The following is a 22,828-nucleotide window of genomic DNA, read 5'->3' as shown; positions in this document are numbered from 1 at the left end:
GGTATAATGGCTCTTATTATTCAACACATTGTAACACTGCCCAAATAAGGTCATGCTGAACTCGATATACGTCGTCCGCACATAACAGATATCCTACGATATACGTAATTTCGTCTATCAGGAAGAAAAATGGCAGAGCGCTTTCAAAACGTAACGACCTCGCAAGTACAACCAATTCTTAATAATTCCGTTTCACAAAACGCAAAGAACGCAACCAAGTTTGCTGTCAAGATTTGTAATGGTTAGTGCAAAAACTTTTCCTGTTTACCTTTTTGTTTATGAACTCGCAAATTACAGTTCAGCTAATTTTTTATTTGCTAGACTTTTGCCTTGTCCCGTACACTAGAAAAGGCTCGGAAATTACAAACAGTATTTCTTAGAGTGGTTCTCGCAACAATTAAACAGAGTTCTCGGCTAGTCTTGAAGAGATGGAGAAAACCACCTGATTAAACCGAACACTAAAAGTGCCACGATTTTATCTCTCTAAGACAAAGAGATAGAGGTAGTACCATGCAATTACTCTCAGAAGCATTAGAGCTGGCTGGAAAAAAAAAACGGTTTAGCATCATAACAGATCCAGAGTTCTTACAAGCAACACAGCACTAGATTCGTTTGTCAAAACACCGAGGAAAGATGGTAAAATTGCTTGCTCAGTAAACAAAGAAACACTCACCCGAGAAATCGTTGAAAAGCTTTTCCAGTCTGTTCAGCTCGGCCTAGCTTACACAACAAATCCTTCTCAACTTCAAAATACTGTTTGGTTTCGGCTTTTGATTCTATAACTTTTTGGAAATTTTTACCGGAGCGATTGGCGCACTAGACGAGTACTCAATTTTGAAGCAAGTTCCGTCAACGCTCTCGATTTCATTCAAACTTGAACAAAGCTGCCACTTTCATTCATGCACGTCCGCAAGACTGCAAGTTTCTTTTTTGACAAATAAAGATCGCCTCCAGCTTTTCTGTTATAAACCTGTGCTTTGTTATCAATATGTTAATTAATAAAACAATTATCCTGCTCAATCTTGCGGATTATCGCCTAATTTATTGTTAAATATACCATTGCCGCTAAGCCAATCGAATCCTAGAATTGCATTATACAATGATCCAGTTTTTAGTATGAACCACAACACCGCTTTTCTGCGCATGTGTCACTTGAGTCGATAATTTGTCTGGCGCAAACCACAATCTAGTTACTTTAAGGTATTCTTGCGGCCATCGCTTAGCGAATTGGAAATTCTGGAGCTATAGAAGAGTAGAAAAAAAAGTTGACGAAGCCTGTTTGGTCTTATTTTGACAAAAAGGGCTCGTGAGCCTAAAGGCTTATGATTAGGATTTGCCAATTTGAGAAAGTTACTTGGCTAGTTCTCCCATAATAATTTTTTATATCGCGACGTCTGCCTTTTAAACCAGCCTAGTGTCAAACGTGAGCTCGAGCTCTTTGGTAAATTACGCAACCGAGGAGCGCAGAGAATAAAATCACACAATTGTGTTGGATGAATCTGGCCACGGATGTAGCAGGCTTAATTGAATCAAGACTAAAGCTGACAACACCGCAATACTGATGTAAACAGTTAAACTTAATTAATAAATGTGGGGCGAAAAAGAACGCCACTAATATTGACTAGTAGACAAAGAAACAGTAATAACGAAAGGGCAGGGGGAGAATTAGAAAAAAATGTCTCTTGATATGAACCTTCTGATGGCAAGGGAAGGAAGGACGCTATTAACAAGGAATATCGACTACAAACCTAGTCGGAATCTCTCTTACACGTCATTGGTTAGACTTTACGCAAACTTGGTACATTACACCGTTGAACTCAACGGGTTATAACGCGGGCATCATGTCGCGACATAAATAACATTATAGGTTTCCATAATGTTTGCTTTTTTGTAAGCAAAGGAAGGCATAGTTTTGTCTGTGGCTTTGAGTCGATAAAATTATCTTAAATGTTCAGCCTTTAAGTGTTTCTATTGCACATACTTGCTATTTGGGGTAAAGTTTGCATGGCTTAAGTTTCTAAGCAAAATCAAAAATAAGTATCCTCTGTAATTTCTGTTTCTGACTAATGCAGATAGTACAAAGAAATTAGAAGTACATGTATGCACACTTACGCCTTCACCAAGCTACTTAATTCCGCTGCTAAAAGGTCGCTTTGCCTTCAGAAATACGTCATTCCCACCTAAACCTTCCTCACTGTGGAATAAATTGATAGTGATAAACTGAACTTTATACCAAAAATACTCCAATATTGCTATCCTGTTTTTGTGAGCGATACGGGAGTTTTCGGACGCCTCGCAAATGGTGACATGCGCACACCCACATTCTTGCAAACGCATAAATATCAGACATTAACCTTCCCCGGCTCATTTGAAATTTGTTTTAAAGGAAACCTCCTCTGTTGAAATAAATTAACGTTAAATTGTTCATAATACCATCTAATTTTAAGAAAACATGGAAACACTATTTTTGTGTCGGACAAAACAGGATTTGATTAATGCCAATTTTCGCTTTTAAAATTCCCGGGTGCCTTCATGTTGGATTTCATGACGTAATACGGTTGTTCAATTGTTTCACACAAAAGAACTCCCGCTCACTGACAATAGCGACGTGCGACGTGCGGGATATTTGAAAGCGAAAAAAGATGATAATCGTATTTAATTTTTAGAATACTTGAATGTTATTTCTACTTTTCAAACTTAAATTTAGAATTTAGACATTTCCTTTGATTTAAAGTGCACATAACCTCCAAATTTTTTTTCTCTTAAATAAATCTTTGCACCTTTTCGAAACGCATTGAGCCTTTTGCGCCTTTTATCAACCAAATCTTGACTTTTTATAGGCTGTAAAAGTTACGAAATCTAGCCATCATCTGTCCCATGACCGAGCTAGTAAGGGGCATGAGTCTATTCCTTACTTGAGGTCAAAAACTGATTTGCATTGTATTACGTCTTTGTGAAAATGCATGGAAAGCAGTTTGTGACGTCATGTAAGGAATAGACCCATGCCCCTTACCAGCTCGGTCATGGGACAGATGATGGCTAGATTTCGTAACTTTTACAGCTTATAAAAAGTCAAGATTTAGTTGAAAAAAGGCGCAAAAAGGGTCAATGCATTTCAAACAGGTGCAAAGATTTATTTTTGGGGTTATGGGCACTTTAACGTCAAAGTTTGTTGTCAGAGTAAAGATTCCCTTTAACAACAGTGACTGTTTCGTTGATGGCATTTCACGTATAACTTTGTTCCGATAAGCTGGAAGGCGGCAAGATGTTTCTGCAAGCTTTGGGTCGAAATGAAGTGTGATTCACTGGAGGAGAGGGAAAAACAACAGTGTCAGGGGACAAATTTCTCGGAGCAAGGATGAGAGCCTGAAACACGCGCAACCTGCATGTGACACCGAGCCATGGAACGAACCTGAATTAAACTGGTGCATTGGATGCAACCGTTCTCACCATGAGTGCATTCCTGCTCTATTATTGCTCTTGTGTTGTTTTTACTGTAATTATGCTTGTATCAGAAAACTTACCATGCTTTCATGTATTTTTCCCACCTTTCTTTTTCATCCCCAAGTCATGCACTCATCACATCGTTTACTGATAGAAATGGTTTTTGTTCTTTGGTATTAATTTTATCACACGCTTTGTTGGGGCTGCAAGAACAACCTTCCAGTGCACATGCCTTGACAACAAAAGTGGCACAATTAGTTTACCCTTTTTTTGTTTTGTGTTCTTAATATAATATAACATTTTTTTGCTATGCAAGATTATATAAGCGTTTCAAATGTTATTTTGAATACTAAAACGGGCAATATTATAACTAAAGTATGGTATGGTGGCGTAAACATTAAACATATATTATTTTTATACCTATAAAAACGTCTTGCAATTACAAGTTTTATCATAAACAGCACGAAATGGGTTTAATAATAATTGATTCAATAAAAAAAATTGCATTTCAAGCTAACCGTTCCACTAAAACTGCTACAAGCTAAACGATCAATTGAATGTTCAGAATCATTTCTCTTCCTTTGTACTTTTACTCAATGACAACATTGTTGCTGCTGAGTGAATCAATGAGTCAGTGAAACTCCTCGGCTAGGTGGCGTCCACAACAGCATCCTCTTCTGGAATCTCACTGTAATAATCATTCGATTCGTCCAGTAATTCAGGATCAAAGTAAGGAGTATCCTTCATTAGCATCGCCTCCAATAATTTGGTCACCTGATCAAATGTTGGTCGCTCACTGGACGTCTCACTCCAACAATCCAGCACCAGTTCAAATCTAACAAAGAGGTAGGCAGCATTATGTAATGTTTAATAGAGGGGTTGTATATCAATAAAGGCTTCTTTATACACGTTCTCTAACAAGATAAATGAGATTAAATGAGATTTTTATAACTGGCTGATGTTTATCATCACCGATTCAATAGTATACACGAAACATAGGTAAGCCTTGCGTACCTGATTCAATTTAACTGGTCTTAACTCGCATTGCACTTTTCACAGGTTTGCCAAGCAATTGTGGCCACAAAAGTGTAGTGGTAGGTTGTGCTCATAGCATCCTGTTTCCTATTACTTGGTTATTCGGCTGATGATAATGATGATGATGACGATGATGATGATTATGATGATGCAACTCTTGTTTGCTACAACAGCTTAGTTATCCTCGGTGAGCACACCCGTAACAAATCACACATGCATGAACATCATAAAAGGAACCCAAAGGAACAAAAACAACAACTTACAGTTCATCTGAACACGTATTTGGTTTTTGCATGCGATATCCCGTCTTAAGAAGACTGTACATCTGTTTGTTGTTTATTCCAGGATAAGGATTTCCTCCTGCAATGAGAGGTTTTCATGATACGATTAAGTTTTCAGATTGACTTGATTTGAGCCGTTCTTTTTTTCTCTTTCCCTCATATTGAGCCTGAGGAAAACGCTAATCCATAACAGGATAAAATATGTTTATAATGTAAATAAAGGTTTGATATCACGAGTTGCAATTTCACCGTCTGTCACTATAATAGAAAACAAACAATCAATCAACCAAGAAATCAAACGAGGAAACAAGCAAGTGGGAAGGCAAAACGGCAAGTGGGCAAGCAACAAGGCAATCAAACGTGGAAGCAATTAAAGATTAGGTCAATCTGTCAGTCACATAGGTCAACCAATCATGTTAATTTCTACTTGAAAGCATCAATTAATTAATTAATTAATTAGTTAATTAATTAATTAATTTATTTATTTATTGCTAGCGTCATTACAGTCACAGGACAGGAAGTAATAAAATAAAAGCTCATACTTTCTTCTCTTACCCATTGTGGCAAGTTCCCAGAGCAGAATGCCAAAAGACCATCTAAAAGAAAAATGAAATTCCTTTCAGAAAAGTCTGTACGTTGTAATTTGGGAGAGAAAATGACAGATTAAAATAAAATTGTAACGAATGTGACAGAAAGGATGTCACTATTAAACATGGCTAAAACAGATGATAGAACCTGCAACGTGAGTACCACCTAAAGAATACAAGAAAGGATAAAAACCATCGAGGGTTTTGTAAGTTGTAGAGTAAGCCGAGTTGAAGATCACAGCATTTTGACGACTTCCAACTGATATTTTCATTGCCTTCTAGCCTAACGTTCTAATTGTTACTGGTGTCGGTCCTTTGAGGAGCATCTTTCAAAGCAGTCAAACAACCTGGACACTGTTGCTTTAAAGTTGATCACCCGAGATTGCAACAAGAGACACTCCCAGGTAAGGACCGTTCATAGTAATTGGTTGGGCTAATTAAAAACAGACACTAAATGTGTTAACAGTATCCAAATAAAATGTATGCTGCAACACCTACACATCGCTTTTCATGGTGTATTCACTGTTAAAAAGTGCCTCGGGTGCCATCCATTTCACGGGTATTTTTTGTCCTTTCTTGAGGTTGTGATTTTCTTCCTGAATGTGACGCATCAGCCCAAAATCAGAAATTTTGACAACTTTCCCCTCGCCAAGGAGAATATTTCGTGCCGCTAAATCACGATGAACAAATCCTTTACTTGACAGGAAGCTCTGAGATGGAAAAACAGTAAATAAATAAATAAATAAATAAACAACTAGTGCGAGAGAGAGAGAGAGAGAGAGAGAGAGAGAGAGAGAGAGAGAGAGAGAGAGAGAGAGAGAGAGAGAGAGAGAGAGAGAGAGAGAGAGAGAGAGAGAGAGGTGAGTGATAACTTTCCTCCGTCCTAAATTGCACTATGAAGAAAATGAACCAGAAAGAAACCACCTGAACATGTTTACCCTATATTTGCCTCTCACTGTTTTCAGTATGTCAGTAAAATTAAGTAGTTAGGCGTTGCCATCGAAGTTAAGAATTGTTTTGTATTATTTTCATCTTTGTACTTATTTTTTCAAGAAATGATAACGCGAATTTCACGTTTTCCGTTGCCTTAAACACAATTCTAAATCTCTCCAGCAAAAGCACTCGGCGCAAGGTCTCGTGCATTGAGCTATTGTGGAGGAGGTTGAGGCCCCCCCCCCCTTTTTTTTGACATAATGTGGTTCTGTTATAGTGTTTTACAGGTAAAATACAAAATGCCGCAACTAAATATTCACTTATAATATTTTTACCATTCCCTGCGCTATTTGCCAAGCAAAACGAAGAAGATCCTTCGCCGAGAAATCGTCATCTGCTGGCTCATCTCCAAGACAACCGTTTTCTTCTCCATCTTCTGCAGTTTCCTGAGGGACATTTTTATATATTAACTTACAAGAGAAAACCAGTTCTTCATTACTCCTGTATTCAGTGTGATCCACGTTTGTCTCCCCACGGCGGTCATCTGACTCCTCACTTTCTTTCATGTTATCAGCAAAAAACTTGTTGGAGCTGTCAAGCGCACTACAAATCTTAGCATCTTTAGCATTCATGTTGTCGCGACAGCTAACAAATCCGTCCCCGTCTCTGGTGATGTCAGACAATGATGCTTTAGAATCATCTCCACTGCAAATTTGTATGTTTTCAGCGTCTAATGTAAAATCTCTGTTATCGTATGGCTTCCGATAGCTTTTCTAGAGAAAGAAAATGGAAAGAAACGCAAAGCTTGTAATAAAAAAAAAGAAAATACGCAGAGTAAAATTCCATAGTCGTAGCTATTTAGCAAATATATATTAGGCCATTTGAGGTCTTTACAAGAGTTGAAACAAGTTCAGAGGGATAGCCAATATTGCTATCATTCGTTACATGAGCTAAACACGGGTGGTGGAGTAGTTTATTCTTAATGCAGTCTTCACTGCCAAGAGGCCACCTTAAGTATGTTCTACAGTAAGACAACTAAAATGAGGAAGGGAGTGACAGTGTTTCTGGATGGAAAACGAATGAACAACAGGTATTAAAAGAAACTAGTACTTACATTCAATGTAAATTATTTTTTAGGTAATCATTTTTTAGGTAATTTTATTTTTTATTTTATTTTTAATTTGCAGGGCCCCACTGAAAACTGCCGAGGCGAGTGGGCTCCCTGGATAAATATTATTATTATTATTATTGTTATTATTATTATTATTATTATTATTATTATTATTATTATTATTATTATTATTATTATTATTATTAGTATAAATTAAGGTTCATTCTTTGAATATTGCTCTTTTTGTTTGCTAATAGTCGCTACGGCACCGTCTTTTTAGCTTAATAGGAATGCGGTTGTCCAAACATCTTCTATATTGTGGGTTGTCCAACGTTTTCAAAGGTTTATTTGAAACATTATGAAACAATGTTTCAAGGATCTCTCGAAGTACTCAGAACACACTGCCAGTATTTTAGGGGATTTAACCTTTACCGGCTACTGCAATCTACTGGCAGTTATCTGCCAAAAATCGTACCTTTGTTCTCTTGTTTCTAAGCCAGTTTAGTAGATCCCCATAAGGGATATATTCTAGCAACAGAAAGATGGGGTCTGTGTTATCCCAAAAACCCAACATGCTCACGACGTTTGGATGTGAGCCGATTGCTTTCATGAGCTCAATTTCCTCCAGGAGCTGTTCCCTGGCTTCTTTATCAGTCGGGTCTGTAAATAAAATTAGATTGAAATCAAAATAGAGTATTAGAGGGGTGTTTGATTGACTCTCTTTGATTGATCTCTCTTGTGATCCTTTTAGTTTTGCATATTTTGAACTAACTAGGTAAATAGCTAACACTTAAATCCTAGTGCAATCTGGTTTAACCAATAAACTATAGAAAGCGATTAACCTTGGTTAAATGGCATTCAGCCTTCCCAGCTTTGCCATCTTAATTATCTGTTTATGACCCATCTCTGGAGTTTGGCCGCTTTAGCGCTTTTGACCTCTCCATCGAACAAAGCACGTTCAAATCTATTCTTTGTCCGCTAACGCGTGGCTTTATGTAGTTTAAAAATGACATTAGCACCATTATATTCACTTCCTAGTAATGTATAGTTGTCCTTGTGAGAGGAAGAGAACCACTTACCCCCCAACTTTTTAACAGCTACTGTCCTGCCTTCTTTGAAGTCGACAGACTGCGTTCTTGACTTATAAAATACTTCGATTCCAGGGGCCTCTCTGAAAATTCCTCTTAACACTTTACCAAATGCGCCACGTCCAATCTCCTCCTTGAACTCCACCTGCTCTGGCAGAACTTCCCATTGGCGAAGGGGGACAATGGTCAACTTTGATCTGTAAGAACAGCATCAAATTATTTATCCAGCGAACAGCCCTACGTTGCATTCTGGATTTTAAATGTTTGATATTGGTCACAACCAATTATAATTTCCTTCTAAATATGCAGTTCAGCAGCCGTCAGCTTCGTCATGTTTGAGCATTGGCTGCACTGAGGAAACATTTTATCTCGGTATCACTTTTTTGAAAAATGTTCACGCCGTACCTTTAAACAACCGCGACTGATGATGGCAAGGCAAAGGTGGCGTCCATGCGTCAAATTACTTTTTCTAGGGTAAAATTTGTTTATTATAATAATTACTTTTTTTCTTGAGTTTAATTAAATTCCATTCCAGGGCTTTTTTCTAGAAGGAAGGGTAAACTAAAGAAAACTTTCGGGTGAATATGTAAAAACCATTCTCTGTTTTAGGGCAAGTCACTTGGTGACCACAGAACCCAGGAAATTGCTGAACGCTTTCACCCTCTTTCCAGTATCCTCTTTTAAGCAATTTGCAACTGAAAGCCAAAATAAAAGCTTTTCTGTACAGAATTTAACCGGCTAACTATTATGACCAGTTTCTAATGCAAAACTGTAAACATCCTGAACCCAGGAATCAACTCACAAGTGGATAAACTGTCAGTGATCATCTGGTTGAGTGTAGTCCTGAGAAGGACTGTTTGAGGTGACATTAAGTGACATTTGGATAACTCCCTCTCAAGTTATCAAATTGTCAGCCAATGACAATTTTTTGGACTAGACTCACCCAGATGATCATAGTTAGCCGACTTACACTGAAGTAGAATTACAAATACTTTGAAACGTATGTCGATTACCTCCTACATCTTGAGTTACGCGCCAGTTGCTTCCTGTACGTTACTTTTCGATGCAATATAAGAGTGACTATAAGAAGGACAACCAAAGCCGATATCAAACCAGCTAATTGCGATGTGGAAAGAAGCTTGCCTCTTGTTGGGGTCGGAGACGTGCCAAAGCTGGGATCTGAAAACGTTGAAAAGGTAAAGGTCTTTTGTCACGAAAGGTGTTAGTTATCATGGTTTGAAAAGGTCTAAGTTACTGAGGGCAGCTCTGTGCCGTATTTGATTAGGGGCATGCACAAAAATGACATTTCAACTTCCGTATATACAGAAGCAAAAGGTAGACAGATACGTCATTTAATCTTCACTAATATGACTCTTTCATTACTATCAGAGAACTTTTGGGATGCAGAGAAATGAAAAGACTACTTCAGAGTGGAAAAACTGTCCTTACGTATACTATTCAGAACACAGCCAGCGCGTTGTAAGGTAGACATTTTAGGACCAGCGCAAACTATGAGAGTTTTCGGTCAGAAAAAAAGATGTTATATCTTCCCAACCGGAAGTTTACAGAAGCCGTTCACTTTAGCAATGTGTCCTTTGCACCAAGAAGTTTAAAATAATCTTACATTGCCCTTTTATTAACGTTTATATTTACTAACGCCTAGAAGCACAATAGTTCAAGTAGTTGTTTCGATCATAACTCCGTTTGTTCTGGTCTCATTTGTTCCAAGATTTATTTCGTTTTGAGCCAAGATCCGGCCGTTTTCTTCAGCCGGGACCTTCCATTTTCCAGAACAACCGTAAAAAATAACCTTACACTTTCATTCAGTCGTTGCTTTTAGTTTTCACCGTCAAGTACACTGGCACATTGAAGACTGTTATTAAATGCACACCATGCGACTTCTACATATGCAATGTACCCGAGTTACGTATGAGTAGAAGAGCTGTGGTTTTATTTGGCCCAGACAGATGGCCTCGTATACCACCATCTTAGATTTCATTACCGAGACCTTAATGTAGCTCATGCAGAGCATGGTAAGAGTGCAAATACTTGGAAACTTGCCTGATTTTGTTTTTATTATCCATTGCTTAGATCTGTCGCTCTGTCCCAGGTCATTCCAGGCGGACATTTCGATCGCATACTGCGTGTTACAGCTCAATGATAGAACATAATGGGTCTTTAAAACATCAACGATTTGAACCTCAAGCCAAGATGCACCTCTTTCTTGCGGCTGAATATGTCGGTAGTAAACTGAATACATGGTGAATGGACATCCATTATCAACAGGCTTACTCCAAGTAATGTTGACATCACAGCTCAATGTTTCCGCTTTTTCGTTGATTATGGTTGGAGGCGAAGGTAAATCTGCAACATTAAAGGAATATGAAGGAAAAAATTTTAATTATTACAGTTTAAAATAGCCCCAAAAAAGTTATTCTCCTGTAAGATTATCCAAAAATTCAACATGCTCCTGACCGTGGCTGTCCAATGAACTTATTAAGTCTCACAATGGCACCTGCTTTATAGGTGCGCTTCAAAACCCACGGATGAAGGTTGTCATTAGGCTTGTCTTACCGCTGGTTATTTTGAAGTTCCATATGTTGCTGGCACTCACTTCACTCTCTCTGTATGCATTTAGCGAGGTAACTGTTACGTCATACTCTTTCCAGCAGTCAAGATAAAGGGTAAAGCTTGTCGTGTTGCCGCTGACAGTTCTCAGGTTCCATTTGCTTTTTTCTGTGGGTGAAATCACTTCTCTATAGAAGACATGATATCTCTCAACTGGACAAATGCCCTCAAAAGGTGGTTCCCATCTGACTGCAACAGCGCTGCCTTTTACTTCCTTGGCCCTCCCTATGACCATGGGAACACCTTGGCAAAATTGTAATTGGAAACATCTGTCATTACATTTATCAATAAATTGATAGGAAACTCGAAAATTAAGTTAATGGTCGTGCACCATTAAACGACCAAATATACAATGAAATCACTAGTAAATGTAAATGCTTTAGGTCAGCAGAGCATGTGCGCTGAGCTGTCCAGATAGTTTTCAGGCTCCCTTCTCAGATACATCATCATCATCATCATCATCTTCATTTTCGTAGGAGTCGTCAATTCTCGTCCATCGTCAAAGTCGTTATCATGATTAAATAGTGTGGGTGCAAATATTCCAAACTTTTCAACTGAAAGGGGGCACACCCGTGGATTTTTACAAACGTAAAGAGAAGGTAAACTCGGGTTGCGTGAACCCAGGATATCGCTCCAACTAAGTCCGGTGCCTTGACTTATTGGTAGATTGTCCTTGAAAGGTCAGCAGATTTTATGTCACAAAAAATGTTTCATTTTCAAGTCTTTCTTTACCCCCAACTCTTAAGGCAAGAATACAGTGAAGGTTACCTCTTCCACACAACTGATAGATAAAGCGTTTCGCTAAATTCGTGCCCGAATACTGGGAAATTCTAGTCCTCTAACCACATACTGAAACACATACCTCGTAGCTTACTGATTTCATCTGGGGACAATGCCGTGCCAAAGACGTAAAGGTCCATCACTGATCCGTAGAACTGGTGATCCTTATGGTGACCATCATTACCAATCCCGTACGCCTTTCCCGTGGGTTCGAAGAAAAATGTGTCACTTGGAGGATATGTTCTCTGGCCTACTTCAATACCATTAGCGTAAATTAAGGATGTCCCTTTCACGTGATCCCACGTCATTATCACGTGTGTCCAACTGTTCAAAGCAACTTCTGTTTTACTGACAATCTTGTACCATCTGTACTCCTTAACGTGGCTGTGACGCTCGAAATCAAGTTTCCTGTTTTTAATGCCCAGGTAAAACTGCCATGGATAATGCCAGTCGTTATAGAACACTACCAAGTCTTCAATTAGCCAATTTGTTGGATTTATCCAACAAGAAATGGTAAAACTCCTGCTGTTAAGATGGATTATCGGGCCAGTAGCGAAGGAATTTGATTGGTTAAATATGGGAGCCTTGCTTCCTGGACACCATCCTTCAATAAAGGATGGTGATCCGCTAAAACTGAAAAGCAGGAACAGTCAATCAACAAGACAGAACGCAATCTTGATCACGTTTTTATCACGTTTTTATCGTGTCAAATTGCGATTTTACGCAGATTCAGTTTTTGAGCAATCAATTGAACTGTCCATTTGATGCAATACTGAATTTTTTGCCGGGTTAACCGATGTTGTATTAAAATAGAAATATGTCGCAATATGTCGAAAAGAGCTACCCATAACATAGTTAGCGATGATAGCCTATCAACTGACAATCAAAAAAACAACGCCTTTTCTTGCCTGAGAGACTTGATACAGATGTCGTATGAGTCGTACTCCTATAGGGCTACGAGGATCCAGATAAAGCATTAGCATATGAATGTACATGTAATATGCGCACTGGCTATTAAATGAAGCTTTGAACACGTCAAACAAGTATTGTCCAATTATGCTTATGACATCTCCAGAACACAGAAAAGTAGAAAGTCTAGTTTACATCAAACATGACTGATGGACAAGAAACTAAAAGTATAATCGGATTATGAGGGAACCGCATACCAGCCAATGATAAGCTAATCAACACTTTGAAGATTTCAAACGGCGTTCTTCAATCAATGTTTAGCACTGTTACTGAGACGATGTGTTCCAATAATGCAAGCTACACTGAACGATTAATATCTGTTGATACCAGCTGCTTTTAGTCGTATTCATTCAAATGGTAGATCTTATATATTTGATTATTGTAAGTGAATACACATTGCAAAGACTGAGTGGTTAATGTCTTAGGATAAATCGATATCCAACGTGATACTAAGGGTTTGAAAGGACTTGGGCATGGCTTTTACGTTTGACAGATATGTCGTTGATGGTTAAATTTCTAATCAGATCCTTGAAGGTTAAAGTAATCCGGTCCAAATGTTTCCAATTGCCAAGAAAAAATTGCCATTATTTGACGGTTGACGGTAAAAAGCCTCCTAAATTATCTGCTGGGGGTTTAAATTTGAGCCATTGAAGTTTAACTACAATGAGAACCTCAAAAAATATCTTGACACAATTTCCGGATATGTTCAAGAATCTTGACCAGATGTAAAAGTTGTATTATACTTATTTTTCTGAAGATTTCCATTTCACATTTGGCACCGGCAACATATAAACATAGCCAATTGTTTTAAATGAATTCATCACACCCTCCAAGTTCACGCTTAGGTTAGCCGTCTGTTAACAAACCTTATATCTCGATCATGGCCACTTAGTAGCCAGTGGCCAAGGACTACCATCTCTGGAAAAGAAAAAAAGAATGGTGACGGTGATTTTTTTCTTGATAGGTTAAGCTCACAAAAAAGGGAAATAACTGAAATAAAATTACTGAAAATAAATTTCTCAGATAAAAGGCGGGAGACAATTTCCGGCAAACTCGGTACAATGCTGTAATGAACTGAACTGTCAAGCAAACAGAAAGTGACCCGCATACTGGTGAGTGCACAGATGCCATTTGCGTTTACTGAAGGTATGTCATTCGATTCTACAAATCAGATGCTAAATATAGGCTTTACCTGGGGGAGGCATCCTGCAGCATCTGAAAGCTTCAGTACAGTTCAGCCCGTCACAATCTCCTTTGTACAGGCCCGCCAGATAAGACCAGTCTTCACACTTCCTCCATTTTCCAGAAAATGAAATGTTCACATTGTGTTCGACACAATCCAGGGGAATGTTTTTGAAGTTTTCAGGCCTGCAGCACGTTGCTTTTTCAATGCTATGTAGGTAGGTGTCATTTGAATAATAAAATCCTCGTAGAAAATATCCGTCAGGACAGGAAGCCCAGGTGTGTTCTCTAAAGATCCACAGATAAGGAAATAAATGACAAGAGTAACAACACGGTAAGTACATGTAGTTGGCAGACACTGGATTTTATTGGATAAGTCATCCTCAATGTAACAACAATTACCCTCAGTTGAGAAACCTCTGTATCGTTATATATAGATGCTCTCAGCAGGATTGGAACTCCAATCGGGAGTCCTTATCACAACCTTAGTGCAGCTTTAAAAGACAAGAATTTAAGTCAATGTTAGGTTATTCTATTTGAAAGGACATTGGAATGACGAGAAAGCTTCAAATTGGAGGTTTAATAAAATAGGAATCAACTATTGTACTTTTATGGACGTTTATAAATAGATTTCGAGAAGTTTACTCAAGTGAGTTGACTTTCGACCTAGCTGAAACGAGTTTTAATGGTTTGCCCAGACCTTTAGAAAAGTGGTTGTGTCCATGTGATACATAATCATGCTTTCACCTTACAGAAAGTCGTGCGTGTCTTTATTTTGAGATATATTCTTAATATATACAGTAGATTCTTCCTATCTCGTACATTGAGAAATCATGAGTTCAAAACAGCTGGTTGTGAACCATTGTAAAGTGTATCCAGTGAAAGTCCACCTTCAAGGCAGCGAGAAGGTCGATACAATCGATGTCCGAGATAGCAGAAGTCTACTGCATATTGAAATCACTTCTTTAATTTACCCTCTTAGTGAAGATTTCCAGTCCATTGTTTGGCAAACAAGTGTTTCAACCTGGTACTCCTGTGGGGGCGTGCAGCATCTTCCTTTAGTGACAAGGTGCATTCCGTTATGATACGAAGTTGAAACAGTCCATAGTCCATTCAGGTATCTTCCTAGTGTGCAATTTGCCCAGCCGGGTTGATATTGGGTGATATGCCAATCCACGTCAACGCAGCAGTTGTTTTCTGTATTCAACAAAAGCAAAATCACCTTTACATGAAAATGAAGGTGATGTCCAAACGAGGTCTTTTTTGTAATGACTAAAGCATCTTATACAGTTAAAGTGATTCAATTTAGTTATTTCTCAGGTATTAAAACGCCGGCCTGAGAATTTGATAAACTAAGGAGAGACCAAAAATGGACTTAAATGCGAGCAAAATGGGAGGAAATTCACAGGAGGAAACCTGGCTTATCCCATTGTGTCGGGTCAATTGTATAATCATCCGAATACAAGATAGAGGCATAAAACTGCATTATTAGGGTACATTAGACGCAATTAGCTCCCATATTACTAAATAATTACTTCAACAAGAAACTGTTCCATAGTCATTTAAAAATTATATTTTTTTCCTACCTCCTCTGGTTCTAAATTTCCACACTTCGCTGTCGTTGAAAGCACTTTCCTCATTGGTATTTACTGAGGTAACTACTATTTCATATTCTTTCCAACAGTTAAGGTAAAAGGTGTAGTTAGTGGTATTTCTGTTGACGGTCACTTTGTTCCATTTGCCTTTTTCTTCGCGCGAGAAAACCTCTCTATGGTAGACATTGTAACTTACAACTGGACACGCCCCTTCCAAGGGAGGTTCCCATTTGACGACAACAGTTCCTCCCGCTAACTCCCTCACCTGGTCTACGAGTACTGGGATACCTGGAAATAATTGGAAAACAACGAGAGAGATTGATAGGAAATGTTGTAATTTATTTGTTGTTACTGTTTTCTAAAGCCGAATCATATGCGTTGCTAAATAAACATCTTCATTCTGTTTTTGTTTTATTTCACAGGCAATTAAGCAAGAAATAGAATAAACAATCTTTTTCAAGTAATTGGGGGAATAATACTGGCCTCTGGTTACCGGCGCACGTGATATCTCCATCTGCATCAGACCTACACTGTTACATAGACCTCCAATTAGTTTGAATTTCCATTTAATGGCTCACAAACCTTTATATCTGCAAAACGTTGCCATATTAAGAGATATTAAGTATTGAAAATGAATAGATGATGACACACTCAAAAACAGTTTAAAACAAAGATAGTCTGTAGCTTGATCGATCGGCCTATCAAAGGACTTGCATCTAAATTCTTCTTAATATTCTTTTATACAGCCACGTTACTTTGAAATTGCTTCCCTTAAATATTGTTAACATATGTATTTGTCAATAAATCCAGGATTTTTGTACCTCTTAACGTAGCAACTTCATATGGCGACAATGCCCGGTCAAAGACGTAAAGATCCATCACTGATCCGTGAAACTGATGGTTGTCACTAAGACCGTCATTCCCAATCTTATATGGCTCACCCGTCGGTCCGTAAAACGTTTCACTAGGAGCATACCTTTTCCTGCCTCTTTCTTTACCGTCGGCATAGATTAACACAGTACCTGTGTCGTTGTGCCAAGTGACTACCACGTGTGTCCACGCACGCAAAGAAACATTATTACTTTGGAATGAAAACCATTCTTCACTTCCAGTGGTATGACGGTGGAATTCAATACTCTGATTTATGGTGCCTAGTAGGAACTGCCACGGTGGATGCCAGTCGCCATAAATCACTCCAATCTCATCAGGGCTCCATTTTGTTTGCTTTACCCAACAGGATATAGTAAAACTTCCGTTGCTAAGATTGACGATCGGTGCAATGGCGAAAGGCATTGACTGGTTAAAGATGGGGGCTTTACTGTCAGGACATCGTCCTTCGGTAAAAGAAGGCGATCCATTATAGCTACAACATGAAAACAAATTCGTGATTACCCGAATTTGTATTTCAACAAAAGATGTAATGAAGTGTATTAATATTTTTGTCTTGTTTTTCTTAGTAGTGCAAGCTGTATTTTTCGACCTTTGTCAGGAAACAGTATATAAAGGACGTTGCTCCCGTATAAGTTACCTCGATTATGCGCTGGCAAAATTTGTTGTTCGAGTAAGTTGATCGTAACAAAATCAAGCAGGCTTTGTTAGTTCTGTGGTTGAGACGTTGCTCTCGTAGCTAAGCCATCTAAGCTTCCGCATAACACAGTTTCAGAGTTCATGCATTTACCATTTTAATTACTTACTTACTTACTATGCTAGTAACGATACGACTTGTATGACCCACCTTATGTTGTATTCTCTGCCATCCAGAAGCCAGTGGCCAAGATTTTTGAATGCCATAAACTCTGAAAAAAGCGTATTGTTGGTAAATTTAAGGCCTACTAAAACAAGAGGGTCGGTCTTTAAAAGCCCGCACGTATTCATTCAATCGTATATATTTTTTTAATGTTCTTTTGCGGATGGAGATCACACTTTCCTTTACCCGTTTGTATCCTTCCGCAGAACTAGCCCGCGGCCGATTGGACCACATTTCGAGAATTGCCCACTCCAGCGACTTAAAATAGATACGTTTATCCAGTCCCCTCAGATATGGACTCTGTTAACTACTTTCACCAAAACAGGTAATATTTTATGCGGTTTCTGTAGACTGCATATGTTGTCCGTGTTTTCTCTTTGGTTGCATAAACTCGAAGGAAACAACTACCAAAAACATTCTAGCCTGCAATGTAGGCGTATTTTTGGAGCGGGAGTGCTGAATAATCCTTCGTTGCTGTCATCTTGGGCGAGGAAGCGCGAGAGGGCTGGAACGAGTCAAAAGTGACCCTAAGGGAGAGGACGACTGGCTGAGAAATAAAGGAGGGGGGCTCTCATTTCCTGCCCCCCCCCCCCTTTCCCCCTCAGCTTCCTTCAAATACGCGAACGAAATTTATTATTCAGCGCTCGCCCATGAAGAGCGTCTACTGTACGTCTTTACATGGTTCAGATTTCAACAACACATGTACTAAATTAAAGCTAAACAATAAAATTTAGGTTTTCTGACAATAATCCCTACAAAATATGATCCAGGCAATGTAGCAATGCAATACAGCCTGTATTGCATTGCACACGGTGCCGATATGTAGTGCGTCAAATCGGAACTCAGATAACGAATCTCTACGGGCATTAGTGGATGTCTTATGAGAATGATCAGAGTTAATTTTCTGCATTTTGAGGCTTTATTCAAACGTTAACCATGTAGATACAGATTTACTTTCTATGATTCTTGTGACACTATTTTCTTGAGGGAAAGCAGGCGGCTTTTTAGAGGTAATCGCAATTTTTTTTCAAGGTGTAAGCGGAGTTTCTCGGGCAGTAGAATAGCTGTGGTTTATAGTAACCGTGAAAACTTAGATATGAAGAAAACATATTTTAAAACTCTTACTTAACTTCCTAGAGCAGATCACTGATGCATCTTTTATATGTTTACAATTCTTATTATTCCATCCGTTGTGCTGACAATCTGTAATGGTGCGTTCAGTACCAACACATTGTAACTTGTTCAGCCATGTGGCGCCACTTCCCTCGCCAAAATGAGCACGTCTAGGAGCACTGAGAGCCTCGTGGAACCCAAGTTGACGACAAACGACCCGCGCGTCATTTATATCCCAGAAATCGTCACAAACAGTTCCCCAAGTGCCATTGTAAAACACCTCTACTCTTCCCTCTCCTTTCCAATTTCCATTGACTAGCCTCAGGATATTTTCTGCAAAATTGTCTAAAATATCGTATTCAATCTAACTTTGATTAACGGGAAAGAAAAAACTATTGCTCTGTATTGTGTGGAAATGCTGAAGGCAGATAAAATCGCCATTAAATGCTTTGTTCCCCATTGCCTGTCCGACCCATTTTTTTTAGCAGAAAAAGGCGTAACTTTACATTTCATTGCCTTTTCTCCGGTGTTTCCGAGTTCACTATGCTTTGTATACATCTTAATGTGGACCCGATGTTCAAATCCGTCCTTATAACGACGTCTTCCGTCTTCGAACTTGTTGCAAAGTAAAACATACGCAAACAGATCGCTTGCAATTTATCAATAACATTACCTCTCTTGCATTACCTAGACCAGGATAAATTCTACGTGCGAAATTTTAAAGTTTATAACGTTTTTAATATGTTGGTAGGCGTCACTATACTTCCCTGACTTTTCCTGAAATTTATTTGGGAACAATTTGGTGTTTACAGACCAATGTTCATGACATTTAATGTTACCCACAAGGAGATTTCTAAAAAGTGGCCTTTTTGCAATGACGATAACCTTGATATTCTTAAAAGTATGTTAATGTTGTTCTATAAGCTTTCATTACTTTTTTGGTTAATCAGTTTGGTGGCTTTAATTTCTTAGGTTTCGAAGAAATCAAGAAATTAAAGATGGCAGATTCAAAATGGCAAACGTTTGCAATTGGAACTCATGACGAACTTTTCACTTCTTGTGGCGTCATCAGATCCTGTTGTGTGTATTATTCAACTTCCAAGTTAGTCAAAGTCTTAATACACTCGTGGAATTATGGAGGGCGTGCAGAATGCTCTCCCTTCCCAACCTCTCCTTCCCGAAACAAATAAAAAACTTGATCAGCAGTCCAGATAAGTGTTAAAATTAAGCCTTGTAGATTAGTGTCAGTATAACTTTTGTCTGCTTTTTTTTTTATAACCGATGCAACTGAACGGCTCACTTTCAGGAGATTGAGGGACAAGGGAAACAAAACACTGTACGGTGATCATCGCTTTTAAGGACAAAAAACGAAGACTGATTTGTAATAGCAAGAGTGAAGCGCACAGCCTTCATTATGTTTTGAGGAGTCAAGATTGGCATTGTTTTAGTATAAGGGATACAGAAAAATGCTAAGCCGGCATTGGGTCTTATCTGAAAATGCATCATGATAGGGAGACATCTCCCTTATTCACTTTTGAAAGTGCAGAATCTTAAGAGTTCTGAATTCAAAGAGCCGAGGGTAGGTAGTGTTTAACACTGAGTTAACCTTGTCGTCATGAATTTACCTGTACAGCTGCATCTACCCGTTATAAAAGAGCAAAGAGCGTTGACTTACCCGAGGCCACGAACGTGAAAGTGGTGTGAATCTGTCAATAGAAAAAACAAGGGTAAATTATGAAAAAATAAAAATTCTGATGCCCTGCCGGCGTAGCGAGTATTTTTTACATTAGGCCACGGCAAATCCTTTGCAGTCTGCACTTGAAGGCCTTCGGGTCCAGCGCAGGTTATCGCTTTCCGAGGCTTATACGCTTGTCACTTAAATTATCTCATAACCTCATCGGAAATATAGCGAATCTCAGTCACATTATGACCAGCTCTCAGTTTGGCTTGATAGCTCAATTGGTAGGGCACTGCACCAGTATCGCTGAGGTCATGGGTTCGAATCCCGTAATGAAGCCTGAATTTTTCAGGTTTTTCGCAACTGCAGAAATTGATCATTGACTCATTTATAAGCTCTCTTTCCATTTACTGTTGTTTGTAGTAATGTACTCAAATTCCATTCTAACAGCCTGATGCCAATTTCCGACGAACATCTATTTAGTTGCCACTTGGCAATTCCCCGATGGCGGCCGCTGAAGGTTATCGTGTACCTTCAGGGGTGGCTTCAGTTTAACGGACGTAGTGCCTCTCCGGCAGTTACATCACAGATACCCAAAACTATATATTTTGGAAGTTTGTTTTTTTCTCCAGGTCAGGATTCAAAAAGCTTAAAAAACGTGTCGAGGTTGGTGGTTACGTCAGCAGCAATATCCTGTCAATCAGAGTAAAATTTAACTTCCGGTGGAAATCGCTTACGTCTGGCAAAAACTCGGCAAATGACTTGTCTGCCTATTCATCTGTCAAATCGACAGGAGAATCTATAACATCCACCTCCGAGCAGCCGAAGAGAAACAATATGGCTTCCCGTTTCGCCACGGTTACTTAAGAGGAAATTATTTCGATAAACGAGGCGGCTGTTAAAATAATAATAATAATAATAATAATAATAATAATAATAATAATAATAATAATAATAATAATAATAATAATAATAATAATAATAATAATAATACATAAATGGCAATCAGAAGTTTGGTTTGACGGCATTTTAAAAATGGTAACTTATTTAATCTTTTCAACCTCATCTTCTAAGGGGAAAAATGAAAATACAATTCCTTGTTCACGACAACTGCCGAGCACTAAAATTACAGTGACTCAATGAAACATCTAATATTTTCAGCATGGTTTCAACAACAAGACGAATTTCACATAAAAATTGAAGAAATGACGCCCTAGGAACTAAACAACTGTCAAAAAAAGTGAAAGAAAGCGAGACGGAACTTTCTACAATAAGAAATCGCTTACCGCGTGGTGCGCGAGATTTTAAAATTTCATACCCTTTGTCGCTATATATTGTCAGAAGTAAAATAATTTTTTGTTACATTAGTTATTCAGCTTGTGTGGTATATACTAAAACAATTATTCGCCTCAGGGTCGGTGAAAATGATGGATATTTATCTCGCCGCTTTGCGGCTCGGTAAATATCCCTCACTATTCACCTCCACTTCAGTAAATAATTGTTAATTACTGTTCAGTGAAAATTAGCATTTGTGGTTGCACAAACCATGCACTCTCATGATCAAAAGTGGCCACGCATAGATCTCCTTCGGAGATCAGTTTTATCATAGTATACCAACTCCCGGACCAACTATGGTTTTATAGAATTTTTTTATAAGATCCCCGTTGGCGGTACCCTAACTGACCGATTGGTAGTGAAACAGCTGCCAAACTATTTTCACTGGTTCGGAAAACACTGACTCTTCTACTGCGAAACTCATTCATCATAAGTTGTAATAAGTGCCTACATAAAAGTTGATTTTCTTGGTGCTATTCTTTTAAGCGCCAACTGACAGAAATGGAGTAATTTTTAGAGGAAACCTTGCGCTTTAGACAAAAGGTCTTTTATCACTTTTTTTAGCTCAGTGTATTTACGTACCAGCAAAATGATCCAAGCACAGTCCATCTTAACCAGACTTTAACCAAAACGAACCCAAACGAGCTGAAACAGACAGAACGCTAACTAGTGCATTTAGAAGAAGACAACAGTTTGGCAGATCGCTATATTTTCAATCATGTAATAGCAGCACTTTATATTCATCAAGTCGAGCAGCAGACAATGAATTCTCTCTGCAATTCAGTGTTCAATTGGCAGACCCATCATTGGCAATGATGACGTTAGAAATTTATTGAAAGAATATATAAGATTCGCGCTTCTCGTTTTATCCGGTTAAACAGTTAGTGTACAGCTCAGTATATTTTCCCCTTTTCTCAGCGTTGAAAACACTGAAAACTTTCCAAACTTTTCGATCAGAACGATGTTTTCACTGTTTAAACTACTGGAAACAGCTGGCTGCAGCTGCTTAGAACTACATGTGATAACAATACTCAGTTTATTAGTCTACCGCGTTTATGTGAATCCATTTGCCTAACTCAATAGTGAATGCTCTGAACAAAACAACATAACAATTAAACGGCGGCTGAGTTCCTGATTTGCATTCAAGTTCATGTCTCTCAAGTCCTTCCATTTGGAATTTGTTTTAATAATGTTTTTTTTTTGTTATTCCTTTCCTTTTTTCTTATTGACGTGGGGGAAACCAACCAGATGTCTTGTGTGTCCACAAAATGTAATCACTATTAAATGTCAGCGAATGAAGTTCCGATTTGAGTACGACGTCT

The 22,828-nt window shown here is 38.5% G+C and overlaps 1 protein-coding gene across 1 annotated transcript; it reads right to left on the bottom strand.

Moving 5' to 3' along the window:
• Window positions 1-2,889: 2,889 nt before the first annotated feature.
• Window positions 2,890-22,191, bottom strand: LOC146489935 (uncharacterized). Its single transcript, XM_085084876.1, has 19 exons — window positions 22,089-22,191; window positions 18,506-18,857; window positions 17,369-17,429; window positions 16,455-16,996; window positions 15,625-15,921; window positions 15,013-15,235; window positions 14,049-14,326; window positions 13,723-13,774; window positions 11,970-12,520; window positions 11,054-11,350; window positions 10,541-10,843; window positions 9,493-9,658; window positions 8,471-8,676; window positions 7,867-8,051; window positions 6,616-7,053; window positions 5,846-6,057; window positions 5,316-5,356; window positions 4,743-4,839; window positions 2,890-4,279 (listed from the first exon to the last, which is right to left on the bottom strand). The coding sequence occupies exons 1-19, from the start codon at window positions 22,113-22,115 to the stop codon at window positions 4,093-4,095; spliced, it is 4,515 nt and encodes a 1,504-aa protein (XP_084941002.1). The 5' UTR covers window positions 22,116-22,191; the 3' UTR covers window positions 2,890-4,092.
• Window positions 22,192-22,828: the final 637 nt, after the last annotated feature.

Source organism: Pavona decussata, unplaced genomic scaffold (genome assembly GCF_977016875.1).
Source record: "Pavona decussata unplaced genomic scaffold, jaPavDecu1.1 SCAFFOLD_2, whole genome shotgun sequence".
NCBI lineage: Eukaryota > Metazoa > Cnidaria > Anthozoa > Scleractinia > Agariciidae > Pavona > Pavona decussata.
Note: the sequence above shows the minus strand (reverse complement) of the source record. Positions and strands in the feature narration are given on the sequence as shown.

What these genes read in the sequence shown, in the direction of transcription:
- LOC146489935 (XM_085084876.1), bottom strand. Translation starts at nt 22,115, where the DNA reads ATGGACTGTGCTTGGATCATTTTGCTG. An exon ending in TGGAAATCTTCACTAAGAGG is followed by an intron (nt 14,327 to 15,012) that starts GTAAATTAAAGA and finishes GTGGATCTTTAG; the next exon opens with AGAACACACCTGGGCTTCCT. An exon ending in CGTAACTCAAGATGTAGGAG is followed by an intron (nt 8,677 to 9,492) that starts GTAATCGACATA and finishes CTGTTCTTACAG; the next exon opens with ATCAAAGTTGACCATTGTCC.